General features: G+C 44.4%; 1 protein-coding gene across 9 annotated transcripts in view; it reads left to right on the top strand.

Moving 5' to 3' along the window:
• Window positions 1-26,981, top strand: part of itpr1b (inositol 1,4,5-trisphosphate receptor, type 1b) — a 127,986-nt gene that overhangs the window by 14,598 nt on the left and 86,407 nt on the right. For 3 of the 9 annotated variants that reach the window (XM_042088140.1, XM_042088141.1, XM_042088142.1), the window contains exons 4-19: window positions 6,993-7,108; window positions 7,963-8,049; window positions 8,597-8,755; window positions 11,173-11,271; window positions 11,515-11,598; window positions 11,770-11,916; window positions 12,433-12,537; window positions 12,956-13,000; window positions 13,412-13,441; window positions 14,762-14,916; window positions 20,010-20,109; window positions 20,408-20,568; window positions 20,813-20,954; window positions 21,151-21,309; window positions 24,036-24,208; window positions 26,477-26,596. In XM_042088140.1, the coding sequence (XP_041944074.1) occupies window positions 6,993-7,108; window positions 7,963-8,049; window positions 8,597-8,755; window positions 11,173-11,271; window positions 11,515-11,598; window positions 11,770-11,916; window positions 12,433-12,537; window positions 12,956-13,000; window positions 13,412-13,441; window positions 14,762-14,916; window positions 20,010-20,109; window positions 20,408-20,568; window positions 20,813-20,954; window positions 21,151-21,309; window positions 24,036-24,208; window positions 26,477-26,596 (1,882 nt within the window). The remainder of the gene's footprint in view (window positions 1-6,992; window positions 7,109-7,962; window positions 8,050-8,596; window positions 8,756-11,172; window positions 11,272-11,514; window positions 11,599-11,769; window positions 11,917-12,432; window positions 12,538-12,955; window positions 13,001-13,411; window positions 13,442-14,761; window positions 14,917-20,009; window positions 20,110-20,407; window positions 20,569-20,812; window positions 20,955-21,150; window positions 21,310-24,035; window positions 24,209-26,476; window positions 26,597-26,981) is intronic. The other 6 variants (XM_042088139.1, XM_042088146.1, XM_042088147.1 and 3 more) reach the window with 3 other exon arrangements.

The raw sequence follows: 26,981 nt of genomic DNA on the forward strand, positions 1-26,981 counted from the left end.
AGGGATGATTCACTATTTTTTGTGAGCGGTGGCAGGAAGACGTCATAGGGGAGTCAGTGTTCATTGAGGGTTCCTTTTGTTCCTCTGAGGGTTTACTTTGGTGGTCAGCAAAGCTGCCTTGGGAATGGCCTGCTGATTGATTGGTGGATCACGCGGCTCCTGGAGTCTCTCTTGTTGTTTGTCTGCTGTTGCTTGTCAGTATCTCGGGAGATTAAAGCATTTTTGTGCTCAAGGCCCCCTCACTGAGGTTTCTCTGCCCCGCATGTCCCAGATGTGTCCAGTGAAATTTAGCAAAGAGGAACAAGAAGAAAAAAAAAACATTATCTTTTTTAGACAGATGAGAGGATTTTTTCTGCCGCTTGACCGCATATTTCTTCCATTTTCTGCGGAGTTCCCCCATGCCTAACAACACCTTAACATTCCTGGACTTTCTCTCGGCGACTATTTTTAGAAATTGATCCTCTGCGGAGGGTTTCAAACACAGTCGGCGAGCGAGGAGAGGGCTGGAGCTCCGCTGCTCCTGCTGTGTTTGGGGAGACGTGGTGTGACGGCTGACAGGCCAGCTGCTCCCACAGTGAAGCTGTGTCTGTCTGAACGAGTGAGCTGGGGGAAAAAAACTGCAGGACAGGCACCCTGATTGGTCCAAGCTTTTAAAAAGATGGAGTCCCCCCCCCCCCCCCCCTCACTCACTCCAGTTGGGCATGTCTGCTCCCCATGCCCACTACGTGTCCATCTCTCCAAAGCTTTTCATGCCATGTTTGGTAGCGGTGCAGAATGGTGTAAAAAGGGGAAAGAGGATAAAAAAGAGACCAAAAATGTTGTGTATTTTTCTTTCCTTTTCTTTTCTCCCCCTCCTCTTTTGGGTTTCAGTGGGTGAAACATGATATCAGATGGTGCTGCTGGGAAGCAATGGCCAGCCCAGCCTGTGAGCCGTGAGCTATAGACCACAGAGCAGAAAATGATGTGAAAACAAAAGATTGTTGTTGCACGTATCAGGAAAAGGTTTGAAAGAGGGATAGCAGCGAATGGTCAGGAAATATCCATGATGAGTGGCGTCCCCGCTGGACGGAGTGGGATAAGCTTAGTATGGAAATGCGGATATGCCCTGGTTTGATCAGATAACGGGGCTCAGGACTTTGATGTATGATGTGGTCCAGTGTGTCACATGTATGCCAGCGTTCTATCAGACAACCTCACATACCTGACATCACATACTCAATAGATAATGTCCACACACATCATGTTTCATTTTGTATTGAGAGAAAAAATGTTATGAGAGAAAAAATAGTCAGCACTGTGGATCACAGTTTTAGGCTGTATTATTTAAATAGTGTAAATATTGCATTTGTATATCATGTATGTACATGGTATTGTTTTCTTTCATTGCTTTCATTAGCTGATAGCATGAAGCAAATTAGGTTCAGTGTAGTTACTCTTGTTGGAATTACAGTAGCTTAACACAGTGCTGGAATAGTACATGCCAGAAGTCAGTTTGGTGCTTCCCAGCTTTTTTGATGAGACCTTTTTGGTAATGAAAAGCACTTTTTATAGGCTATGCTTCCTGCAGCTTATGGTGCCTGTTACATTGCTAGTGAAATGGAAGTGGAACCATTCCAGTAGTCACCTAGCCCTGCAGGATTATTTTGTGAGACACACACACACACACACACACACACACACACACCTCGACATCCCGTCACATCGAGGCCTGCGTCAGAGCTCCGAGCCAGCAGCGGCTAAGGCACTTGGCTTAAACGGCAGCGAGTGGAGCGCGCCTCGCCTCTGTCATCAAAGCTCCGGCTGGGGGCCTGCTCCGAGTGTGACGCCTCTTTTGAAGTCCGAGAGGTCATGGTGTCTCTGCTGTGCGGCGAGTCAACACACAGGCCCCACAACAAAGTCTAGCACTTCCATTCCCCTGCCCTGCAGAAGCAGAGCAGGGATTTTACATAATAGTTGGTCTGTTATAGTTGGTCTGTTCCGCTTGTTTGTTTATCATTTTCATTTAGCCTCTGGCCCTGTGCTCAGTTGCAGTAGGTTTTCAGTGTTGTGCCTCCGTGTTTTGGTCCATCCCACTGGTCTTGGAACTGTGTCAGGTTAAGATGGCTGCTACAGTATCTTTTCTGAATAGCTGATGCAGTATGCAAATGGTAGGGAAAGTTCCCCGCTGCACTGAATACATTTATGGCTTCAGCATAACCCCCGTAGCCTGCTATCAGCTCTGTCCTGCTCTTCGCTTGCCCTGCATGCAAAAATGGACCACAAAGGCCTCCCCTCATGTTGTAGCGCCACGTCATAATGGCTTCTCAACTGATACAGAGCCGCAAAGCAAGCAAGCAAGCAATGCCTTTCCCTCTCCACATTCGTACATCGACCTCTGTAGAAAGAGCTTCACTTGACTGCACTTGATGCATTTACCGGTAAAATGCAGTTGTTGTCGGAAACAGCCCGTTCATGTTGCACTTAATTGGCTTAGTTATTGGGCATAAATGAATTTGTGATGAGTATGTTTAGATGACCAAACATGGACATCGTTTAGGGGCAGTAGCAGAAATACAGGAAAAGCTCACTGTGGAAATGCTTTTCTTTACATGATTACCTACTCAGTGTGCTTTGTGTTTGACCTTAGACTCTGACTTTAAATACATATTAAAATGTGAAGCCTGTCTACAGCATTATGGTAGGCCGGCCCTTATGATTTAACTGTATATGGTAGACAAGGGGTGTCAAAACATAACGTGTTTTGGGTAACAGAGGAAAATTTTAAAAAGGAAAAAAACATATTCACATCCAGTTGACCGTGTGTAATAAGAAATATCTCTATTATATGATACATTGATTAAACCTAGCATTACAAACTATCCTTAGGAAGGAATATGCTGGAAAAACTGACATGGAATGTATATGACAGTAGTACATGATTTGTACTTGTTTGCTCAAAAGTGGTATAGTAAAGGAGTATACCATGACAATCATGGCACCCTCGAGGTCTCATTCCAACAAAGTATGAATTAGACACCCCTGATTCAGACAGAGAGACAGACAGAGAGACAGACAGAGAGACAGACAGAGAGACAGGCAGAGAGACAGGCAGAGAGACAGGCAGAGAGACAGGCAGAGAGACAGACAGACAGTTTCACTGATCTGTATTAATGCACATAGCCAGTCACACAGTTGTTCACATGCAGAGCAGCAGGGCTGTAGGACTGATAGTGGCTCAGCTTAGAGCAGTGCACTGTGAAAGTGTGTTAGGATAAATCTTTAGATCCCTGGCAGGTATTAATAGCCCACTTAAGCTATTTAGAAGGCCTGGTTTCCAGGGAGCTTTGTCTTGGCGTTCGAAAGCTTGTCTCCTTAGCACTGATCTCAGAACAGTATTGCTGCACAGTAGTGACTGCTTAATTGTGTCTCCTCAGGTAAAGCGCACAGATTGTAAACATAAGGAATGGAGCACACCGTTTGTTGTAGAGTACACACGTTTTAAAACATAACACCATGCGTAATAGTACACACATTTTAAAACACAACACCGTGCGGAATAGTACACACGTTTTAAAACACAACACCATGCGGAATAGTACACGTTTTAAAACACAACCCCATGCGGAATAGTACACGTTTTAAAACACAACCCCATGCGGAATAGTACACGTTTTAAAACATAACCCCATGCGGAATAGTACACGTTTTAAAACACAACCCCATGCGGAATAGTACACGTTTTAAAACACAACCCCATGCGGAATAGTACACGTTTTAAAACATAACCCCATGCGGAATAGTACACGTTTTAAAACACAACCCCATGCGGAATAGTACACGTTTTAAAACACAACCCCATGCGGAATGTGCTCTACCTACACAACCTCAACACCATGCATCACCATGCGTTTTCTTGTTATTTCATTCTGCCACATCATATGGCTTGTTCAGCACTTTTGTCAACAATCTGTTGTTTTAAATCTGTTATGCTCTAAAAATAAACATGACTTGACTTGACTTTACAGAGAACTATGGGTGCTAAGTGCTTCTGTAAACCCTCCAACTGGCCAGTCATCCATGTAGAGTGACCTCTTATAGAATGGTTAAGGGTGACTGAACGCAAACACATTCTTCATTACCCTTTGGATGGTGCGCCTCAGTGATTCCGTCTGAGCAGTAACCATACAAGGTTTAGGGTTGAACTAAAGCGTGCCTGGAGAGAACCCCAAGACCCCCCCCCCACACACACACACACACACACACACAGTTTTTTAGTGATGGGTTACGCAAGTTTAACTGCAGATTATCATCTTCAGCGTTGAGGATGACCGAGAATGCAGTGCAGTTGTTTATTGAAAGGCCCCGGAAATACTGTGAGAGGGTGTCAGAGAAAGTGTCTGTGGTGTAGTTCAGCAGTTGCTTTACGAGGCTAGCGGTTTAGTATGTTATTATTGGCTGGTTAAATAATTAAACCCAAACCATGAGGTTGGTTATGAGGTTGTAGGTGAGGTGTTGTTTGGATTGGAAAGATTTTGGTGGTATGTTGATGAAACCATACATTTAATTTAACAACCCATGTCTTCACGACCCCTGGTCATACAGTATGTTTCAAGTAATTAAGTAAATTCAAGTATCAGTTTCATATTTAAAGATAACGAAATTATTGGTTAACAGCTAGAGTGTCTCATCAGTTCTACTAGTTTTGTGTACAGTTGGCCATTTTAAGGGTTTCAAATAAGGTTAGCCGTTTTCTTTCTGTGATTCTAACCGAAGCTGCTGTCAGCTAACAGATAAGATTAAGAATACTTGGTCATTGCAGTGGGAATTGAATCTAAGGTTATTAGGAAATTAGATTTTATGTGTGTCTGATATGTGTAACATCAAGCAAGAGTGAAAGTTACAGTTAGGAATAAATGAATCATGTGTGGTTGTAGTTGGTTATGTTTGTTTCTGGGTAGAACCCCTGATGGTTAACTCTGCCCACAAACCCTGGATCTCGTCATAGAGCCAAGTGATCCGATTAATAATACCCCTCCCCTCTCTCTCTCTCTGTCTCTCAGTCACTCATTTAAATCAACATTTTTTGAAATTAACATCATTGTTGGTCAATGCTGGTCTGCCCATTTCAGGATTTAGTCATCTCTCGTAGCTAAGTGAGTTTACAGTGAGTAAATGAAAGCTTGGCCACCAGGAAGCAAATGATTAAGAATAACATTGCACAGTATTCAATTTCAAGCTTTGTTGAGGTTGTCCAGATAAGGCAAGTTATGTAGTTGGCCTGAAATAATCATCTTTTACTATAAATATGAAATGGTCTCTTTTTTGAGATATCAGCGTTTATTTTTATTTCAGTGATCTGTCCGACACCCTTTTCTTAGTATAATAGTCCCATGTTTTTGTTGTTAAATGACATTATTATTACTCTGTTTGATGGTTATGTTTATTTTAGAAAACATTTTCAGCAGGTTTTCCCTCCTGTTCCTATCCTTCTCCATGACTTCAAGAATCCTCTTTAGATTTCAATTCCTCTCATTAACTGCCTATCACTGAATGCTTTTGTCTACGGAATTATACTGAAGCATGCATAGCATTTTCATAGGAGTTCTCTGAAATAGCAGCTTCTCTTTCCGCCACTGCCCCACCCTGGCAAATTAGTCTACTGGCCTACCACAGTGTTGTAAGTGCAACATGTTTGTTTGCACCCAGCCACAGCCTACTGTAGATCTCCATATCCCTGAACAACACTCAGCCTGCTGTGTTGACCCTCAAATTAAAATGATGCCCAATCAGTTTGATTAATGAAGTGGTTTATTTAATTAGCTATCCTATTGTTTATTCATTTACCTGTATTTATTAGCTAGTTGGCTAATTAGGCAGGCAGTTCCATTAAGGAAATGCAGAACACGGTCTGTGTGTTTCCAATCTGCTGGCTTTCTAGTAATGGCTCAGTGACGTTAACATGGCTAATCATGATCGAGCTCAAGCAGCTGCACTTAGCACAGGGCTGTAGAAATGGAGTCGGCTGCTTGAGTCTGACACCCAAGTGGCCGTGATATCCTGAGTCTGTCAGCTCGTGCCGGAAATAAGGGTTTGCCACCGGCCTCATTCACACGGTAATATTTCTTCCGTATCAGTGTCTCACTGTTAACCTCTCTGGCCTCATATCTGGGACTCTCCGCCTCTCACATGCTTCTTCTTGCCTCTCACATCTCCTTCAAGGTCACTCTGCTTCTTACTCTCCTCTCTCCAGTGACCCCCCGGCCTGATTGGTGGACCTCCCGTCCCTCCCGTCTCCTCATCGTCCACTCTCGCCTTTCCATCTGGCCCCATCTGGCCTGACTCTCCCGACAGCTAATCCCAGGATGCTGCTGTTCTGCTGGCCGCCTTTTCTTATTCCACCAGCCGCAAGTCCCTGGAGTAGCTATATATAGCCCCGTCACACATGATCATGCTCCCCCCCAGTGATACTGACGGAGGTGGCCCAACCGCGGCCATAGTCAAGGCCAAGGCCAGTACAGGCCAGACCAGCCGACACCCATCCATCAGCCAATGCCGGGTCTCACATGATTATGGGCAGGTGTGATCTGATTTGTGCCCCGTGTTGGGAGAGCCACAGGCCCTTGTTTCACATCCGGAGGCGATATCTATTTGCCTCACTCCGCAGTATGCAAGGTTCTCTGAGGAAAAGCAAGGAATGATCAATGCCATAAGATGCATATTCATTTTGGTAAAAGCACTTGAGGGGGGTTTGCTAAATGGTGCCGCTATCAGCATCGTCATCAGGCACACTCACTCATTGGCACTGGATTAGTGCACCTGTTTCTTTTTATCCACTTGACTGGGCTAATAAACCACTTCCTTTTCTCCCTCTCTCTCTCTCTATTTCTCTCTTTTTCTCTTTCTCTCTCTCTCTTCACCCCCTCCCATTCTCTCTCTCTCTCTCTCTCTCTCTCTCTCTCTCTCTCTCTCTCTTTACCCCCTCCCATTCTCTCTCTCTCTCCATTTCTCTTTAGACTGTCTCTTCAAGCTGTGTCCTATGAATAGGTACTCAGCTCAGAAGCAGTTCTGGAAAGCAGCGAAGCCGGGGGGCAACAGCACAACAGACACTGTGCTGTTAAACAAACTGCACGTGAGTGACTCCAGACTCCCACACATCCCTTTAAAGGCCACTGATAAACCAACCGTCCAAAATACCAAGGAGCATCTGTCATGATTAGGGTCCCTACCTTAATGAACAGCTGTTTTATTATATTTAATACTGGTAGTCGAGAGTTTGTGTAATTTTATAACGTAGACAGACTTGGTGTTGTGTATTGTTGTTGTGTGGGGGTGAGGGAGGGTTTAGTGGTCCTGTTGTTTGTGATCTGTTGTCTGTCTGTCTATCTGATGAGCTGTATGGTGCAGTAAGAATTTCTGAAAGGATCCATAAATGTCTATCTGTTACATATGTATCTGTGTAATGTGATGATGTTGCTATGAAGGGTTATGAAGCTAAGGGATGAGTTCCTCCTGATCAGCCTACTGTATTAGTTAAAACTACTGTGACATTATAGCTTTAACTTTACATGCATTGTATGTAGATATACCATATCTGTCGTGTGTCTACATAATAGTGGAGGCTAGCGTATGTATGGTGATCATAGTGGAGGGTAGTTCTATGCAGTGTATGAGTAATTGCACAAGCAGTGTAAGCACTAGCCTTCACAAGGCTAAATATTATTATTACTCTTTAAATATCATTTTTTATGTTTAAGGATAAGATCAAGTTCATGGCAACTGGTCATTGACAATTCTTAGATATGCACACCTCCAAAGGCGTAGTTGTGTTGGAGATCACCAGATAAGTGAAATCATCCTTTGAATGCAATGCATCAGCAGTGTTTTGATCTCTCTCTCTCTCCCACCCTTCCTTCCTCCCTCTCTCTCTTTCTCTTTCTCTCTCTCTCTCTCTTCCTCCCTACCTCCCTCTTTTCTGCATCTTAGCACGCGGCCGACCTGGAGAAGAAACAGAATGAGTCAGAGAACCGAAAGTTGCTGGGCACAGTCATCCAGTACGGCAACGTCATTCAGGTAGCCATAGCCAAAGCAAAGCACCCTCCCACAATCCTTTGGCAGGCCTGGCCTCACCGTGCCGAGCGCTCCCATGTAGGCGTGTGTGTGTGTGTGTGTGTGTGTGTGTGTGTGTGTGTGTGATCATCAGCCCTTTATTTGAACTGCATTTGTGTGGCGAGCGCTCAGGAGTGTAGTCGCTATCAGTATCCGAGCGCGGCGGTGATAAGCTGGATGAAGTCATCCTCTGTTGGCGCACCTGGCACTGGAGAGATGCCATGCTGTTTAGTGGTCCTGGTGATGGGGCACATCATTCATGGCAGTGTTCCGACACAAGCCTACATTTTTTTATCTCATTTATCTCTCGCTCTCTCTCTTTCTCTTTGTCTCCTGATCTTTGTGTGTATGTGTGTGTGTGTGAGTGAGAGAGTGTGTGTGGGGGTGTTCTTGCTTGTTTGTTTGTTTGTTTGTTTGTTTGTGTGGGTGCGTTTGGATCTCGTGTGTGTGTGTGTGTGTGTGTGTGTGTGTGTGTGTATGTGTGTATCTATGCAATACTATCCCACCACAGCTCCTGCACTTGAAAAGCAATAAGTACCTGACGGTGAACAAGCGTCTGCCGGCCCTGCTGGAGAAGAACGCCATGCGGGTCACGCTGGACTGCGCGGGCAACGAGGGCTCCTGGTTCTACATCCAGCCCTTCTACAAGCTCCGCTCCATAGGAGACAGCGTGAGTGCCCACTGCCCACTGCCCGGCCAAAATGAAATGCCCTCTCCATCACCCTATGTTTTACAATGAAGGATGCAGTCAGCTTACTTGATTGCCTCCAAAAGATACGGTGGGAAATTTGTTTGTGTCAGTGTGAGAATAGGCACACGCAGCATTTAACTTTCCTGTCTAGACAACATTAACTGCCCTTTAAGGAATTATCCTGATGAAAAGTAGTTGGACCTTTTTTTTATTGAATTTTATTTATTGAATCTGAGGATTGTGTGTGCGTGTGCAACTGTGTGTGTGCACGTGCGTGTGAGAGAGAGAGAGAGAGAGAGAGAGAGAGAGAGAGAGAGAGAGAGAGCAGTGTGAGTAGGGATGTAACGATTACCGGTATAATGGTAAACCGCGATAAAAATGTTAACAATAACAACGATAACAATTACCGTTTTCTTTTCAAATATCATAATTATCACGGTTGATTACCGCGGTGTGGAAACCGTGTGTTTAATCCTTCCCAGCTTCATCCGAGCCTGCTTTTAACATACAGTAGGCCTGGTACAATGAAACAAAACTGGTACCCTACTGATTCTGATCTAATTGATGGTTTTAAGTACGATTCGGATTAGGCTACACCTGATTTTAAAAGGCGGAACATTTTCACCGCAAAATGTGCACTGTATCATGCAGCCCCTCTGCGTCTTTTTATGTTTGCGTCCACATTAAATCCATTCCACTTGCGTTATCAGGAGAATACAGTAGCCTAAAGTTTTATTTTGAACGCTTACTTTGGTCTCACTCATTGGATCCAAATAACAGAAATAGCAAACTTCAAGTTATGGTAGGGTAAGTTAAGCACATAGCCAATTAAACATGAAGAAAAAAGTGAACAGAACACTTTTTGAAACTATTTCAGCTTGTGTAGGCCTATCAGTGCTTCCTGAACATATTGAACACACTTTTAGAAATACCGTGATGATACCGAAAACCGTGATAATTTTGGTCACTATAACCGTTAGGTTAAATTTTCATACCGTTACATCCCTAAGTGTGAGGTGTGTGTGTGTGTGTGTGTGTGTGTGTGTGTGTGTGTGTGTGTGTGTGTGTGTGTGTGTGTGTGTGTGTGTGTGTGTGTGTGTGTGTGTGAAGAAGCAGAGCAGTAAGTGTGTGCACATGTGTTGTGTGAGTATGTGAGTCATGTGTGGAGTAAGGGTAGTAAAGGAGTGAGTGTGTGCGTGCGCGTGCGCGTGCGTGTGCGTGTGTGTGCTGTGTAACAGGTCAGTGTCACTGCCGTGACTGAGTCTTTACGTAAGCTGGGAGTGGCCATCCCGGTCTAGGTCTCCCTGTGACTGAGAGCTGGGTAGCGTGTCAGATCTCCAGGGGACAGTGTCCCAGCTAAGACCATTAACACCACGGCCTCAGCCTGCACTCTCCCTTCCGCCCGCTTAAGCTTACGCCATATAAATAGCCCTCGGCCGCCCGCCCTCAGAGACCAGCAACAGGCTAGAAATATGAACAGAAACCGGTTTGTAAACAAAACCATCTGTTTTTAAAAGCATGAAGAGGCACAGTCAGCACTAGGAGGAGCAGTAGTGTACACAAATATTTGTTTATTTATTCAGCTTGCTAGCACTGCTGCTTCTGTTTTGTTTTCTAGTGTCCAAATGAAAAAATGTGTCATTCCCAGTCGTCAGGGCCCATTGTTGATCAATAATTACTATTTTTGCATGCTAATATTTTATACTTTTTAACCCTTAGGGGAATGTTGGGAAATTAACGTTCTAAATCTGGGTTCATACATAGAATTTTAGAACCTTCAATTGTTGCAGAAGTTAGAATGTTCAAAAAGCTACACCTTTTACATAGAGTAGTTACAGTATGCTTTGCAACCATGCAGTTTGGGTGCAGCATGGAGGTCCAGAGGCAGAAGCTGAGTTTGTAGACTATTTGTGTTGTGCACTGATTGTGATTTATTGAGGTGCCCTCTTGAGCAGGAGTGTACAAACACATGCTGAGTGCTTCTTCATCATTTGGTATCAGACGTGACTGTGTGACTCTTCACCAAATATCCCTCCCACACAGCCAAACATTCTTTTCAGCCCTCCTGATCTGTTATACAGTGCTGTGTTGTGTTGTTGATGATGCTGTTTATGCTTGTTCATGCTTGTGTGTATGCTTGTTTGTGTTTATCCCCTGTAGGAAGTGTATAGTTTGCAATTGTAAGGCCAGTGAGATATATAAATACCGGTACATCTCTAGCAAGTGACACTGTGGTGTGCCAGTGGGTGTGCATCTAGAAAAGCGCTATATAAATGTAACATGTTGATGTTGTTGTTGGGTGCGTGGAGGGGGGAGGGGGGAGAGGGGGTTGGTTAAAGTTTCTGTTGTCGGTCTGGTTGGGGTCACCCTGATGACTCTTGTGTTTGTATCTGCAGGTGGTGATTGGAGATAAAGTGGTCCTTAACCCTGTGAATGCTGGTCAGCCCCTACATGCCAGCACTCACCAACTAGTAGACAATGCAGGCTGCAACGAGGTGTGTATGCTGATTTTGAATCTACAATACAGACTTGTTATAGTAGTGTACACACAGACAGACACAGACAGACACAGACAGACACAGACAGACACAGACAGACACAGACAGACACAGACAGACACAGACAGACACAGACAGACACAGACAGACACACACTCAGGAATATGTGTACTCACCAGTCTATGCCAGTCGACCTTATTTCACTGCTTCCTCGGTAATTCTCCTTTGTTTCCGTCTCAGGTGAACTCTGTGAATTGCAACACAAGTTGGAAAATTGTTTTATTTATGAAATGGAGTGACAACAAAGAGACCATACTCAAAGGGGTAAGTGCCAGCCCCTGAGAACTGGAGTAGCGGTTTACTACAGTTTGTTTGGAGGATGTCAGTGGCCATCACTTCGTTCTCACTCTCTCTTTCTTTCTCACTTTCTCCCACCCTCTTTTTCACTTCCCCTCTCTCTCTCTCTCTCTCTCTCTCTCTCTCTCTCTCTCTCAGGGTGATGTAGTGAGGCTGTTCCACGCTGAGCAGGAGAAGTTCCTCACGTGTGACGACCACAGGAAGAAGATGTACGTCTTCCTACGCACCACTGGCCGCCAGTCCGCTACCTCCGCCACTAGTAGCAAAGCATTATGGGAAGTCGAGGTGAGCTCACCTCTCAGTTAACATCAGTATGTGATCATCATCAGTGTGAGTAGGTCAGTTGTAGTTTCTTGACGCATAACATTGCAGAGTGGGAAGTTCAGTAGTGGATTTGATCCAAAGCAGATCATCATAATTTGCAGGTATAGAGCTGATGTAGGTGCTTGTAGGTGCTTACCCCTTATAAAACCTTGATACTGGCATTGCTCACACTGTACAAAACAACAACTGCAGCCAAGAACTCAAGTTTGGTCAAGTTTTTGTAACTTATGGTCACAGCCAGCTTTATTTACATTATAGTTAGTCATTCAGCAGACGCTTTGATCCAAGGCGACATACAAAACAAGGGAACAATCAAGGTACTGTGTGACAAGGACATGTTAGTGCAGCATTAAGTGCTACTTACATGGAATGGAATGGAGTAGTGAAGTTAAAGAAGATAAGATAAGATATCTCATGTGCTCACGCATGAATGCGTCCATGTGTTCAGCGTGTCTCTCCGTTCCTCTCCTGCCTCAGGTGGTGCAGCACGACCCCTGCCGTGGCGGAGCCGGCTACTGGAACAGCCTCTTCAGATTCAAACACCTGGCCACCGGGTGTTACCTGGCCGCTGAGGTGAGTGAGGTGTGTGGTGATCTTGTGGTGGTCTTTTGAGGATCCCTTCCTTGTGGTGATCTTTTGAGGATCCCTTCCTCTCCCCGACCTCTTTCGGCCACTCCACCTCTTCTCCCTGCCCTGTGCTTACCAGTTTTCTCCCTCACAGTCACCTGGCATCTCTGCACCGCTGCATATGAACCCAGGATTCAGCGTATTTCTGTTGTGAAAGTATTTAGTAGTGTTCTGGAAAGGAACTGGTCCTTTCAGAAGTTTTGTGGTTATGCAGCACATGTAGAAAGTCCTCTCTCTCTCTCTCCTCTCTCTTTCTCTCTCTCTCCTCTCTCTCTCTCTCTCTTTCTTTCTCTCTCTCTCTCTCTCTCTCTCTCTCTCTCTCTCTCTCTCTCTCTCTCTCTTTCTTTCTCTTTCTCTTTCTCTCTCTCTGCAGGTGAACCCAGACTATGAAGAGGAGTGCCAAGAGTCTCGGTCCTCTGTAAGTATGCCTTGTGTGTGTGTGTGTGTGTGTACATTTGTGTGCATGTGTGTATAGATAGATAGATAGATAGATAGATAGATACTTTATTGATCCCCAAGGGGAAATTCAAGCCAAGGGGAATTTCGTGTTTGTGTATCTGTACATTTGTGTGCATGTATGTGTTTGTGTGTTTGTGTGTGTGTGTGTGTGTGTGTGTGTGCGTGTGTGCGTGTGTTTGTGTGTAGGTGTACATTTGTGTGTGTGTTTGTGTGTACGTTTGTGTGCGCTCGTGTGTGTGTGTGTGGGTGGGGGCATGTTTTGTGTGTGTGTAGGTGTGTGTAGGTGTGTGTAGGTGTCTTTCTCTGCTCGGTTCCATTCTTTAAAGTCTGTGGTGGATTTGTTTGTTTGTCTTTTTTTCTCTTTTTGTAGGTGGGGGATTTTGTCCCCTTTAACTTCCAGGTACTGTGCTGTAGCCTCCTGGTGCATGTGTGTGCAGTCAGTCTGCATGTTTGCATGCTCCTAGTGCATAGCTTCACTTGACACATTTTGTGAAGTCCTTTTTTCTGTAAATTCAAGCTGTGTGTGTATGTTGGCCCATGCATGTGTGTCTTTGTCACCTCACAAGTCCAAATGAAATTCTTTTGTGTGAGTAATAACATGCTTGAACAGTGCAAAAGTTTGGAAATGTTCCAAACTGCTCCGTTGTGGAAATTCATAACTAATTATGAAAGGTATCAACACTGGGTATGCCTGCCATCTACCCAACATAAATATGTTAAATATATAAATAATATATTTAACAACAATAATATGAATATAAACATTTGCTCTTAACTTACTGGCAGCAATAGTAACTTTTAATGCTGCTTAATTGTAAATTCAGATTGAGGTTTCTTGTAGTTGAGGGTACTGTTCAGATCTCACCACAGGGTGTCATCTGTCGACAGTAAATGCAGCCAATTTTGCTCCATTTGGCCTCTAGATGGCGATATTTTGCCCCACATCACATCCCTTTGAGTACTTTTCTGTGCTAGGGAAATGTGGCCAAACTGTTTATTAAGGTGGGACTGTGTGATTTCATCTCCAGTGGCATATTGATTTCATTTCCTTTGATGAAACAAATGGCTCCTGTCATAAGATGCATGCCTGGGAGATTTGATCTTGTTAGCTGGCTGCTATGAAGAAAATGACAACTTCTGGTTCGATTTCAAATCTGATTTCCATCTAACTCGCTCATTATGGGATTTTGGAGATATAATTCAATCTTTTGAAGTTTATTGCTTCATCCTGACCACAGTTTATGTTTGGTCTCTTCAAGAGTGAAGAGCCAGTTGTGCTAGTCATCTCGTGAGCCAAACCAATTAGCCAGTCAGTTTAAATGATAAATTGGGACACTACATGTTTCTTTTCTGTAGCTGTAATGGGTGTCTCCATATGCTGAAAAGGCTAGAAGTGATATCCCATCAACTGTACATTTCTGTACATAAACTCACTTAGAACAAACATACAAACACACACACACACTCACATACACACACACACAGTGGTTCATAGTTAATGTTCAAATTTTTATATCAAATTTGTGTGACAAAATGCGTAAATGTAATATTTACTTGCCACATATAAACGTACACACATGCATTATTCCATAGTTAGTATTTACATCTTGTATTTTTGCATTGTGTATGTGACATGATTATGTAGTGACATGCTCAGGGGAGAGTGTTGCCAGTGCCTGTGTTGACCCCTGACCCCTGACCCACCCCCCGTCTCCTGCAGTTGGACTCTGACCACGAGGCCCTGAGGGCCCGTCTGCGCACCCCCAACGAGAAGGTCATGTACACGCTGGTGTCCGTTCCCGACGGCAACGACATCTCCTCCATTTTTGAGCTGGATCCTACCACTCTGCGTGGGGGGGACTCATTAGTGCCCAGGTATGTACGCAGCTTTCCAGAAAACTTCCCCCACACCCACCCAACCATACCACTGTGGTAAAGTCTCGGTTTGAGTGTGTCTGAGCTGGTAGGAGGCATTCAACATGAACCACAGACTCACACGGGCCAAGAGGGTGAGTGTGAGCTGACAGGCTGCCAGCTGGGAAATCTACCGACGCTCGTCTGTGTTGTGTATGCAGGCATGAGTGTGTGTGTGTGTGTGTGTGTGTGTGTATGACTAAGTGTGTGTGTGTGGCTGGACATTTCCGCCTGGGGTGAGGCATGGGCTAATGATCCAAACCAGACTGTGCTGCTCTGAGTGTGTGTGTGTGTGTGTGTGTGTGTGTGTGTGTGTGTGTGTGTGTGTGTGTGTGTGTGTGTGTGTCAGTCATCAGTCAGTGGTGAGCGATCAGTGTTTACATTTTCAGCTCTCACACCCACGCTCCACAACAGCTACTATAGACATGACGTTACACACCACAACCACACCTCCACCACCACCACCACCACCCATCCAATCCTCTCTCATCTCTATCTTCCAGGGCTGGGAGTTTCGGGAAGGGTGTAAGGGGACCTGTGTTGGATGTGTGGGTGGATAAGAGACTGCTGATGCCCCCTAGCCCTTTGCCTCAGATGGGTCTCCTAGGCCCGGGGTGCCTTCTCCCTCCCTCCCTTGTGGTGTGTGTGTATGTGGGGGGGGGGGGGGGGGGTAGCTTTGGAGGGTTGCAGGAAGGGCCCTCAGTAGGAGGAGCCTGACCAGAATCCAGGCACCACAGACTCCTCAGTAGCAGCTGAGGCAATCTGCAACGTCGGCTATTGAGAAATATCCTCGAAGGTTCTGTAAGAGAGAGAGAGAGAGAGTGTGTGTGAGTGTGTGTGAGTGTGTGTGTGTGTGTGTGTGTGAGTGTGAGTGTGTGTGTGTGTGTGTGTGTGTGTGTGTGTGTGTGTGTGAGAGAGTGTGAGTGAGTGAAGGGGGCAGGAAGGCAAGGGGTTCTGAATGTTTTTGTGATTGTCTGTATGTGTGTGTTTGTGATTATGTGTGTGTGTATGAGAGAGGGGGGGCGGGCGGGTGGGTTGGGGGGGGGTCCCACATATGGTGGCATGATTGCATTTCATCAGTACGGAAGTGGACATATTAGGGAGAAGTAGGGGCAAATGCTTTCACTTAATGCATTTCCTGTAAACACCAGTATTCCTTGAAATCCTGACCACTTTCTAAACTTAAACTTAATCACAGACTGGAATTTACTAATCTGGTGACTTTGATTTCTGTCTAACAATGCTTCATTTTATGATTCCATGATGTTATTCCTGTGTGTGTCTGTCAGTGTGTGTGTGAGAGAGAGAGAATGTGTGAATGTGTTTGTATCTGAGAGTGTGTGTGTGAGAGTGAGTGCTACCTCACTAGAATTCTCAGAATATGGTAGCCATGCATTTCTCCTACCATCTGCAACTGACAAACGCACAAATCCAACATGCATTCCCACTCAGACACACACACACACACACACACACACACACACACACACACACACACACACAATCTCAATGTCTCCTCCATCGGTTCATATCTCGAAAAACAACCTCAGCCTGGGTGGGTCCTGCTTGTGTCACCATAGTTTCCAGACAGTGTGTCAGTACATGTTTCTTTTCTTTTGCAAGCCTGCATGAGTGGGAGGTGTGTGTGTGTGTGTGTGTGTGTGTGTGTGCGTTTAAAGATTTCTTGATGGCTCAAAATAGTCAGGAAAGTCCCCCCCCCCCCCCCATCTCAACGGCTGGAGCAGGAAGCCAAGGTAGTCATTTCACTCAAGCAACCCATTGCGCGTCCACCCGGCTGTTGCAACATGCCGTGTAAAAGATCTTGTCGCCTCTCTCTCTCTCTCTCCCACATGTTGCTCATCTGTAAAACAAGAAGCCAGGTATTGCGCAACACCTCCACCGCCTCCCATGTTTATTCATCCAGTCATCTGGACCACGTCTCTCTCTCTCCCTCCCTCCCTCTCTCCTTCTCTCTCTCTTTCTCCCTCTATCTCTTTCTCCCTCTCTATCCCCTCCTCCCTCCTTCCCTCTCTCTCTCTCCCTCCCTCCCTCTCCCCCCCCCCCTCTCTCTCTCTGTGTATGAAGTAATCAGCACTTCTTCAGAATTGGAATTCGTGCAACGGCCAGGAAAAGTCCCCTAATCCCAGGCCATTTCCCAGATCCAAATCTCAGAGCAGGCTTTTAGGAATGAGGAGCAGTGAGCGGGAATAGTGTGTGTGTATTGAGAAATCACCTGGATTGTTTTATCTGGATTTTATCTGGATCACCTGGATCTTTACCAGTCTGCAAAAAACTGAATAAGTACTGAGATGGCCATTGTTTAGAGAAGATCAAGATTCATGAAACCACATACTGCGTTTGATCTTTGATCTGTTCTTTTTTTCCTAGAGGCAGGTTTTTATTTATGTTTTTCCACGTACATGTATTGTTCAGTATGCTTTTAAACACCAGTGCACTGTGTGTTTGTGTGTGTGTGTGCGTTTGTGTGTGTGTGTGTGCGTGCGTGCGCGCGTGAGTGCATTTCATAGAAGTTTCCATGACAATCCCTCTTGTTGTCAAGGCATTAATCATATAAGTCCTGCGTTGCCAGATGAACGTGAAACGATGCATTGTGATGCTTCCGTAGGTCAACACACAAACACACACATTCACATACACACACATCAGCTCAAATACAGACATTAGTCCATTCACCCGAATATAAACAAGCAATTAAAAATGCACACACTCCCCACCACAAAATGCAAAACACTCCCCACCCCATCATCACCATATGTATATATATTCAGACACACACACGCACACACACACGCACACACACACACACACACACACACACACACACACACACACACACACACACACACACACACACACACACTCTCTCTGTCTCTGTCTCTGTCTCTCTCTCTCTCTCTCTCTCTCTCTCTCTCTCCTCTCTCTCTCTCTCTCTCAAACTCACATGCATGCTCACAGACAGGCACTCACACGTCAACACACACACACACACACACACACACACACACACACTGACAGGAACACAGTTACACTCACCCACACATGCTGTTCCTGTCCAGCCAGCCATACCTGAAATAACCCCCTGCTGCTGCTGGTGCTGAGGGCGCGGGAGTGCTCCAAGTGTGACTAATTATTTGGACTGAGCATAGAGCACAGTGCACACACACACACACACACACACACACACACACGCACAATCACACACACACACACACACAAAATCACACATGCACAATCACACACACACACTCACACACATGCGCTCACTCGCTCACAGTCAGCTTGTGAGGCAAATGGCCCATTACGCAACCAGGCCCAGAAAGAGGCCTGCTGAGGTGTGTAAGTTGGCAAAAGGCAGCAGGTTCAAACTGGACCACAAGAGATTCATTCATTTAGCCAGTCACACATTCAGCCAGTCACACATTCAGCCAGTCACACATTCAGTCAGTCACACATTCAGCCAGTCACACATTCAGCCAGTCACACATTCAGTCAGTCACACATTCAGCCAGTCACACATTCAGCCAGTCACACATTCAGTCAGTCACACATTCAGCCAGTCACACATTCAGCCAGTCACACATTCAGCCAGTCACACATTCAGCCAGTCACACATTCAGCCAGTCACACATTCAGCCAGTCACACATTCAGTCAGTCACACATTCAGCCAGTCACACATTCAGCCAGTCACACATTCAGTCAGTCACACATTCAGTCATGCATGTGTTTCTCTTTTTTTTTTGCATTTTATTTTCTTCCTATTTATGTGTTCTTCTTTTCAGGACTCTTTTTTTATTTCTCTAAACCCTCCTAAAGAAAGAAAGAAAGAAAGAAAGAAAGGAAGGAAGGAATAAACACACGATAAAGAGTTATGTGCACAGCGCTTGGTCACGTGCAGGAAAGCAAAGAGAGTGCCCGGAACTATTGAGCTGCCACTGGCACGAGTTATTGAGTTCCTCTGGTGCAGCGGAGGGGGGCGAGGGTGCCTACGGCACAACAATGCCGCCTTTTATGCAGACAGGTGTACAACCTGGGCCAAACCAAGCAGCTGCCCTTGGGCAAAAACACCTCTGTGTTCAGCCAACGCTAGCAAAACAAGCATCCATTCTTGCCATTTCAGAGACGTGCTGAGCTGGTTGTTTGTCTGACTCTGAAGTCAGACGTATAAATGTGGCTTACATAAAAAAATACACATTGTAGTGTATAAGTGTATATATTTGTTGTATATAAAATACTTGTTCTTTTTTTCTCTCAAAGGAACATAGGGAGGTCCCAAGCTATTTGAGTGTTTTATGTGCCTCAGCAGCAATAAGGGCCATTCGGAGGAGAGCACTTTGTGGTGGTGTTTTGTGAATTCGGTATGCCCGACCCACTAGACCCAGTCAGGCTCGCCCTCAGACGCCTCGGTCGCCAAGCGTGAACTCCGCAGCGCTGGCGGTCACAGCTCATTTAATTATCCCATGTCCAAATTGGCCTTCCGTGTCACATGAACAGGATGATCTTTCCGGAATTATTAGAATGTTTTTGTTGTTGTTGTTGTTGTTCCTGTTCCTGCTTTCTCTTTCCCCATCCATATTTCCTCTGCCTGATTGCACGTAAAGGTCTTCACGTGACTGAGCTCAGCGGGCTCTCCCCCGCCACCACCAAAACTGAGACCGTTGAAGATGGAAAATTGTTTTTTGGGACATTTCTGAGAATAAACGTTCATGCTCATGACTCATGACATGATTATTACTCTTTATGGTGCCAGCAAAATCATTGGGAAATCACCGGATTTACACAGGAAATGCTGATTTTCTGCTTGCCCATTGATTTGTCCCCTGATAAGGCTGGTCTCCACTGCTTGTCTGTGGGGGCATTTGTCTTGCCCTTTTAATTGGCAGATTTACTCCTTGTCCCTAGAGAACCACATCTCTTCTGAAGTGGCTTGTGTCTTGAGGGGGTGGGGGGTGTGTGTGTGTGTGTGTGTGTGTGACTTGGCCTTTGAGGTTGTGTTCTCTGACTGACTCAGCACTCTGACCCCTGTTCCTCTCAGGAGCTCCTACGTGAGGCTGAGGCATCTCTGCACAAACACATGGGTCCACAGCACCAACTCCCCCATCGACAAGGAGGAAGAGAAGCCTGTCATGCTGCGGGTACTTGACTGATTAAAAGAATAAGAAAATCCATATTTTATTGTTAAATGCATGAAGGAAAACAAAAATGAAAGGAAGGTAAAACAAGTTATTTCTTAAGACATGGCAAAGTATGTTTATACCACATTTGATACACACAGAGGCAATCCAATGTGCTTTACACAAATAAAGACAAAAAAACAGATAAAGACAAATAAAAGATCAAATATGGTTAAAATGAAGTCGATGGAAAGTAAACATAAGATGTTCCTTGCTCCCTGTTGTACCTACTGAGCCGTGATGGTTACTCTGCACACAGATCGGCACGTCTTCCGTGAAGGAGGATAAAGAGGCCTTTGCCATAGTGCCTGTGCCCCCGGCCGAAGTCCGAGACCTGGACTTTGCTAACGACGCCAGCAAAGTGCTGGCCTCCATCGCGGGCAAGCTGGAGAAGGGCACCATCACGCAAAACGAGAGGAGGTAGGAACGACTCGGGGAGTTTATTGACGGCCTGGCACCGGTTGAGACATTCCTGGCTAGTCATGCCAACAGGCATCAGCAGTAGCACCTGACGACGCCAGTCGGGACCGATATGTTTTGTTTTCCTGCTGGCGCTCATGTTCGCCCCAGCATGCGCTGTCAATCACTGCTGCAACTGAGATGTTTTGGCTTGATGGCCGGGTCGTTAGTGGTTTGTCATGTGTCTGTGTGCTCGTGTGCTCAGGTTCGTCACTAAGCTGCTGGAGGATTTGGTGTTCTTTGTGGTGGACATCCCCAACAGCGGCCAGGACGTGCTGGAGATCATGGTCAACAAGCCCAACAGAGAGCGACAGAAGCTCATGAGGGAGCAGAACATCCTCAAACAGGTGCAGAAGCCCGATACAACCTACCTACCTACCTACCTACCTACCTACCTGCCTCCTCTTCAGCCCACAACCCAGATTATCATCCCAATTTACCTCCTACTGCAGACCACCAGATTACCATAGTTGCCCATTGCAATTATGCATTCATTCAAGATCCTCTGGCCTTCATTGGTGTTGTTGTTGTTGTTGTTTGCAGATCTTCAAGCTGCTGCAGGCTCCGTTCACAGACAGTGGCGACGGCCCCATGCTGCGCCTGGAGGAGTTGGGTGACCAGCGCCACGCCCCCTTCAGGCACATCTGCCGCCTCTGTTACCGCGTGCTGCGCCACTCACAGCAGGACTACAGGAAGAACCAGGTGACTTACTCACACACACACACACACACACACACACACACACACACACACACACACACACATACCAGTGTATTTACAAAATGCGTGCTTTTGGTTATAGCCTACCATGCAGTGTGACAGTAGGCCATTTCTGTAAAACAAACTAATTTATTTGCAAAACGTTATGCAGTAGAACTACACATATGCAAACTATAATGTTTGCGCAGGAGGAGAATGAGAATAAGAGCGCAAGCACGCACGTAATCAGCAAAGGATAAGCTAAACACTAAGACAAGATTTCAAGGCCATGGACATACATTTTTCTTTCGAAAACAGAAATGGTGAAGGCAGCAAGGTAGGCAAGAGAGATACATTACTGGTCAAAACGTTAGCATAAGAACTGGTTGGCTGAATGAAGCACAAAGCTTTACTACACTGTTTAAAGTCACAGACACAACGAACCAAAGTAACTTTTATGCATGCGCAAACCTATATGGCCTATACATACCGGTAGATATGGCTGTGTAGCTGGGTCTGGCTCATCAAGCTACCTGCTCACGGCATAGGCTAAAAGTGTAACATGGGCAGGTGGCAAAGTATCAGCATTATTTTACTGAGCGACTTGTCAATAGGTCTTGTACCTAGTCTAAAAAAGCTGTTCCAGGTCAGTATATAAAGCTATCTATTGCTTGCATGAGGTCTGGGAATTGCACTTACTCGGTTTGGCTGGGAAGGCTACCAGTGCCACGTTTGTGACGAGTTACTGTATGTTGGTCATGCCTGTTTTGTGGCTGTCATGCTTTTAAATGGCTTCGCAAGAAGTACATAGAACATAACTTGCAATGCACTACTGTCATCTTCTTTAAGAACCTTTCCAAATATTTCCCATATATGGCTTTTCCTTAAGGGGTGTCTTTATTATTTTAACTTCTCACATCTTCAGCTTCTTTACCGTCTCCATCTCTACCTCTCCACCTATGTGGCAAGTAGGTCTACTGTATGCTTCAACCAATGATATCTTTGAAAAGCAATTATGAGTTAAATATTTATGCTAGCCTTCTCGTGATCCGTTAAGTATTTAAAAAAAAAAAAAAAAAAAAAAAAATATATATATATATATATATATATATATATATATATATATATATATATATATATATATATAAATTTTAAATGACCCGAATATCATTAAAATATTTTTTATATGACTCATAACCGCGCGGGCGACCGCTGACACACACACACACTGACTGACTGACACTGACACACACACACACACACACACACACACTCACAGCAGGACTACCGGAAGACCCAGGTGACTTACTGACACACACACACACACTCACACACTCATGACTTAAATTATTATTTTGGATAATTCAGAGCACCCAGATAATAAGATACCCATCTGGGTATCTTATTATCTGGGTGCTCTGAATTATCCAAAATAATAATTTAAGTCATGAGTGTGTGTGTCAGTAAGTCACCTGGGTCTTCCGGTTACCTTTGTTGGCGCGTCTGTGAGCTTGTTGAAATTCGACTAATTAGGGTGAAGATGACTGGGCTGTCTCCTCCTGACCCCTCCATTTGATTAGATTACGCAGTGTTTTACACTTTACACTTTAAGCACTTACATGCTGCCGCCCGCTGCTGATCACACAGCCTCACCCTATTGACCCCCGGGTCCCGAGTCTCGAGTCTCGCCCAGGTCCACAGCAACGATCCTGGATTCCTAGTCATGCACCAGTGTTTCATCTGCATTAGACTGCATTGCGTAATACCCCTAATGGCCTATACTACACACTATAAAGGTGATGATATATTCTGCATCTTTTTGAGCAGTGTTGCTGGGCAACCACATAACCAGTTCGGATGTGTTCGGATTGGATGATCATGGAATTGTACCTACTGATGGTTAAAGTTCTGTAGAAAATAAAAATGTTGGTCAATACCAATGGGAATGTGCCAGAACAACAATAGTCAGGAGCGTTACCCGGCACCATTGCTCAAAAGGTTGCTTTGTGTATCATCAGCATAAGGTACACATGACACGTACATAAGTCATGCAGCACCACAGGGCTCCGAGTTGTTAAAGAAAAAAATCCCGTAAAAGTTCTATCATGTTGTCAAGTCAAGTCAAGTCACATTTATTTATATTGCGCAGTGTATATAGCGTATATAGGGTGCACAGAGTACAACCTAAAGCGCTCCACACGCAGACATCAAAACATAAACAGACAAATGAACAAATTGACAAATATCGAAACAAAATGTTGGACGGAGCGGCGTGATTCGCCAGCGCACCTGTACACAGACATTAAGACAGGAAACAAACAAATGAAAAATAATTTAAAAAAAGTAAATAAATAAATAAGAATCTGTAAGTGAAATTCTATCAGTTCATTGGTTAGGCCTAACGTTACATTGAACAGCAGCATGGTGTTCATTGAACAGTCCAAACCGCAAGCAATATATGGCTGTAGCGTGGTGCTTTTAAACAGTTCAACCAGGCAACGCTAGGCCGTCTGGAGGTCTCCGGAATCACAGGTCAGCTGTGAGTTGTCTGGGCTCCTTCATCAAAAAAGCTTTTCCTACCATATGATGCACACATTTAGTCAGAAATTGAGAACAGAAATTGGATGTATCCTGACAAGATGTGGGTAGAAACAGAGCATTTATACATTTTGTGATGTAGTTTTGGATTTATGTCTGAGCAGTGCTGCTATGTGTTTTCCTGAACGTAGGAGTACATAGCCAAGCAGTTCCGCTTCATGCAGAAGCAGATTGGCTACGACGTGCTGGCTGAGGACACCATCACGGCCCTGCTGCACAACAACCGCAAACTCCTCGAGAAGCACATCACTGCTGCCGAGATCGACACCTTTGTTAGCCTCGTCAGGAAGAACAGAGAACCTAGGTAAGGTCAAGTCTCTGGACATCACTGAATGGGGAGATAGAGTTGGCTGTTTTTAGGTATTGCTGTCAGTCGTGAGGGTCTCCAAGTTCATACTGCATGTTGTTCTAATTTAAAAATTCAATTTATCTTGTTTCCCATGTTTTTTTCCCCCAGAAATTGTGACAAAATTGTGATAAAAAAAATTATCTTTTGGAAATTGATCTTTAATGCCTTTAAAAAAGTGAGGAAAAATCTTAAGGACACCAATTTTCTTTGTGAATGAATGATGTATCGTAAATAGATAAATGTTCTTCTTTAAAATACAGGGGGCATAAGTACACACACCCCTGTGTTAAATTCCCATAGAGGAAGGCAGATTTTTTATTTTTAAAGGCCAATTTTTTCATGGATCCAGGATACTATGCATCCTGATAAAGTTCCCTTGGCCTTTGGAATTAAAATAGACCCACCTAATCACATACCCTTCACTATACTTAGATTGGTATGGTTTTATTTCAGTTCGCCTAATAGCTGGTTTGATGTGCATTGAGAGATGATCTTATGGAAAGTTCCCCATGCCAATAGGTCCATGAAATAACTGGCCTTTAAAAATAAAAATCTGCCTGCCTCTATGAGGATTTTTTTTACTCATTTTTTACTCAAGATCAATCTCCAAAAGATTACTTTGTATTCCTCCTTTTAGTTAACTTTAGCATGGGTGTGTAAACTTATGACCACAACTGTAGTTCCATTAATGATGCTTGAAGGGGTCAGAGGTCCAGTGTTAACACTGGATTAGTTCCCACGTTAGTTCTATATGAGCAGTAACTAGCGATGCACGATATATCGGCGGCCGGTATATTATTAGCCGATAAGTGAAAAAATGAAAATATTATTATCGGTCCGATAACAGAATTCTGGCCAATAATTTGTGCCGATATGTTTTAAAGTCCTAATTTAGGCCTACGCAAGGTCCGTCTGGCTACACTGAGCTACTTGAGCTTGGTTGGCTATACTTTTTCCTTAATATAATGTCAGCAGTGTGAATGTATTTCACCACTCTAACAAAATCTGTGGTTATGCGTTCATTTGGGAATCTGTGCATCTCAAAATCCTCTCGTGAATGATCCGCCATTTAACCTTAACAGAGCGGAGCTCAGCCCTATCTAGAGCCGTCTTGTGCTGGTGTGTTTGCCCTTTACCGCACTGGTCGGGGAAACAAATAAACAAACTCGTTATTGGGACGAGTACATAAGTAGGCCTAGTTCTAAGTTGTGTTTTAGTATTATATTTGCATTACTTTAGCTTGGGTTTTGTATTATTACCTAGAAATATGCTAACCATTCGTGCTTCAGTTTCAGACAGGTCATCACAATAAGTTATTAAAACCTTCGGGGCTAACTCCTTTCATTTCTGCTGCAGCAGGTTGTGCGCAACAGAGTAGACGGACATAAGCATAAGATACAGTCTGAGGAGTTGCAGCTTTATTCAGTTACCCGCAGTTGAAACTAAACCTAAGTTTCCCTCACAAACACTGATTTGGTCGCTATACTGTAGCTTATTCCAAGCTGAGTCGTTTATGAGCGTTTAGTCCTAAATGAAAACGATTTAAACTCTCTAGCCACTTACTCGCAATTCACTGACGTCAGGTTCACTTAAAGGAGCCACACATACTGTAGGGCTAGGCTACTGTTATGTTGTTGACTGCCGTACTATTGAGGACTATTATGAGTTCTGTCCATCATTTGGTGGTAGGTAAAATTACTGCAATAAAATTATGCTTATTAAATGCGTTCCCCAAATCACTTTTCACAATTTTTTTTCAAGAGTAATATTATCGGTTATCGTATCGGTATCGGCCACAACAAACCAATAAATATCGGTTATCGTTATCGGCCCTAAAATTCCATATCGGTGCATCTCTAGCAGTAACATGGCCACCTTCAAAGGAAGCCCAATCCATAATAGGCCTAACTACTTGGAATCTGATGTCTGGAACATGTTGGCGTGCTTTAGTTGTTGGTGCAGTGGGTTTTCCCCATGGGTGTTCACACTATGGTGTTAAGGAAAAAGTAGAAGCATGTACAAATAAAAAGCCAAAACAAAATCTGGTGTACTTTGTGTTGGTTTGTAGATTGATTGGTTTGCATTTAAGCATGTAGACAATTTGTTTTTGTATGTGTTTGTCCATGGCTGTGTGTGTTTGTATGTTTGATTGTGTGAAAATGTACGTTTGTGTGTGTTTGGTTGCACATCCACGTGTGTATTTATGTGTGTTTGTGCACCCAGGTTTCTGGACTATCTGTCCGATCTCTGTGTTTCCATGAATAAATCGATCCCCGTGACGCAGGAGCTAATCTGCAATGCTGTGCTGGATCCAGCTAACGCCGACATCCTCATTGAGACCAAGTGAGACTTCATTAACAGGATGCTAGAACAGAGAGGCACATGAATGCCCTGCCTTATTGCCTTAAACAGGAAGCATAATGTTCTTAGTAATTAGTTAATGCGTTTAGTATTCTATGCTTTTTTTTAGAAGTTCAATTTATGAAATGGAAAAGAAAGACTGACCTAAATGTAAGCCACTGTTGCACTAATGGCATGTTCCAAAAAATGTATATGTTTAATTGGTTTCATGAGCCACCCAGCTTAACGTTTCTCATATGATCAGCGTGTGTGTGTACGTGCTATGGTGGAAAAAATATTGAAACAGACAAGGCAATGTGGATGCAAAGTTTGTTGACATTCAGATACAGAGAACAGGCCTGTCAGGGGCGTACTCTTTTTAGTCCAC

The sequence above is a fragment of the Alosa sapidissima genome, chromosome 4 (assembly GCF_018492685.1).
Source record: "Alosa sapidissima isolate fAloSap1 chromosome 4, fAloSap1.pri, whole genome shotgun sequence".
Classification (NCBI taxonomy): domain Eukaryota; kingdom Metazoa; phylum Chordata; class Actinopteri; order Clupeiformes; family Clupeidae; genus Alosa; species Alosa sapidissima.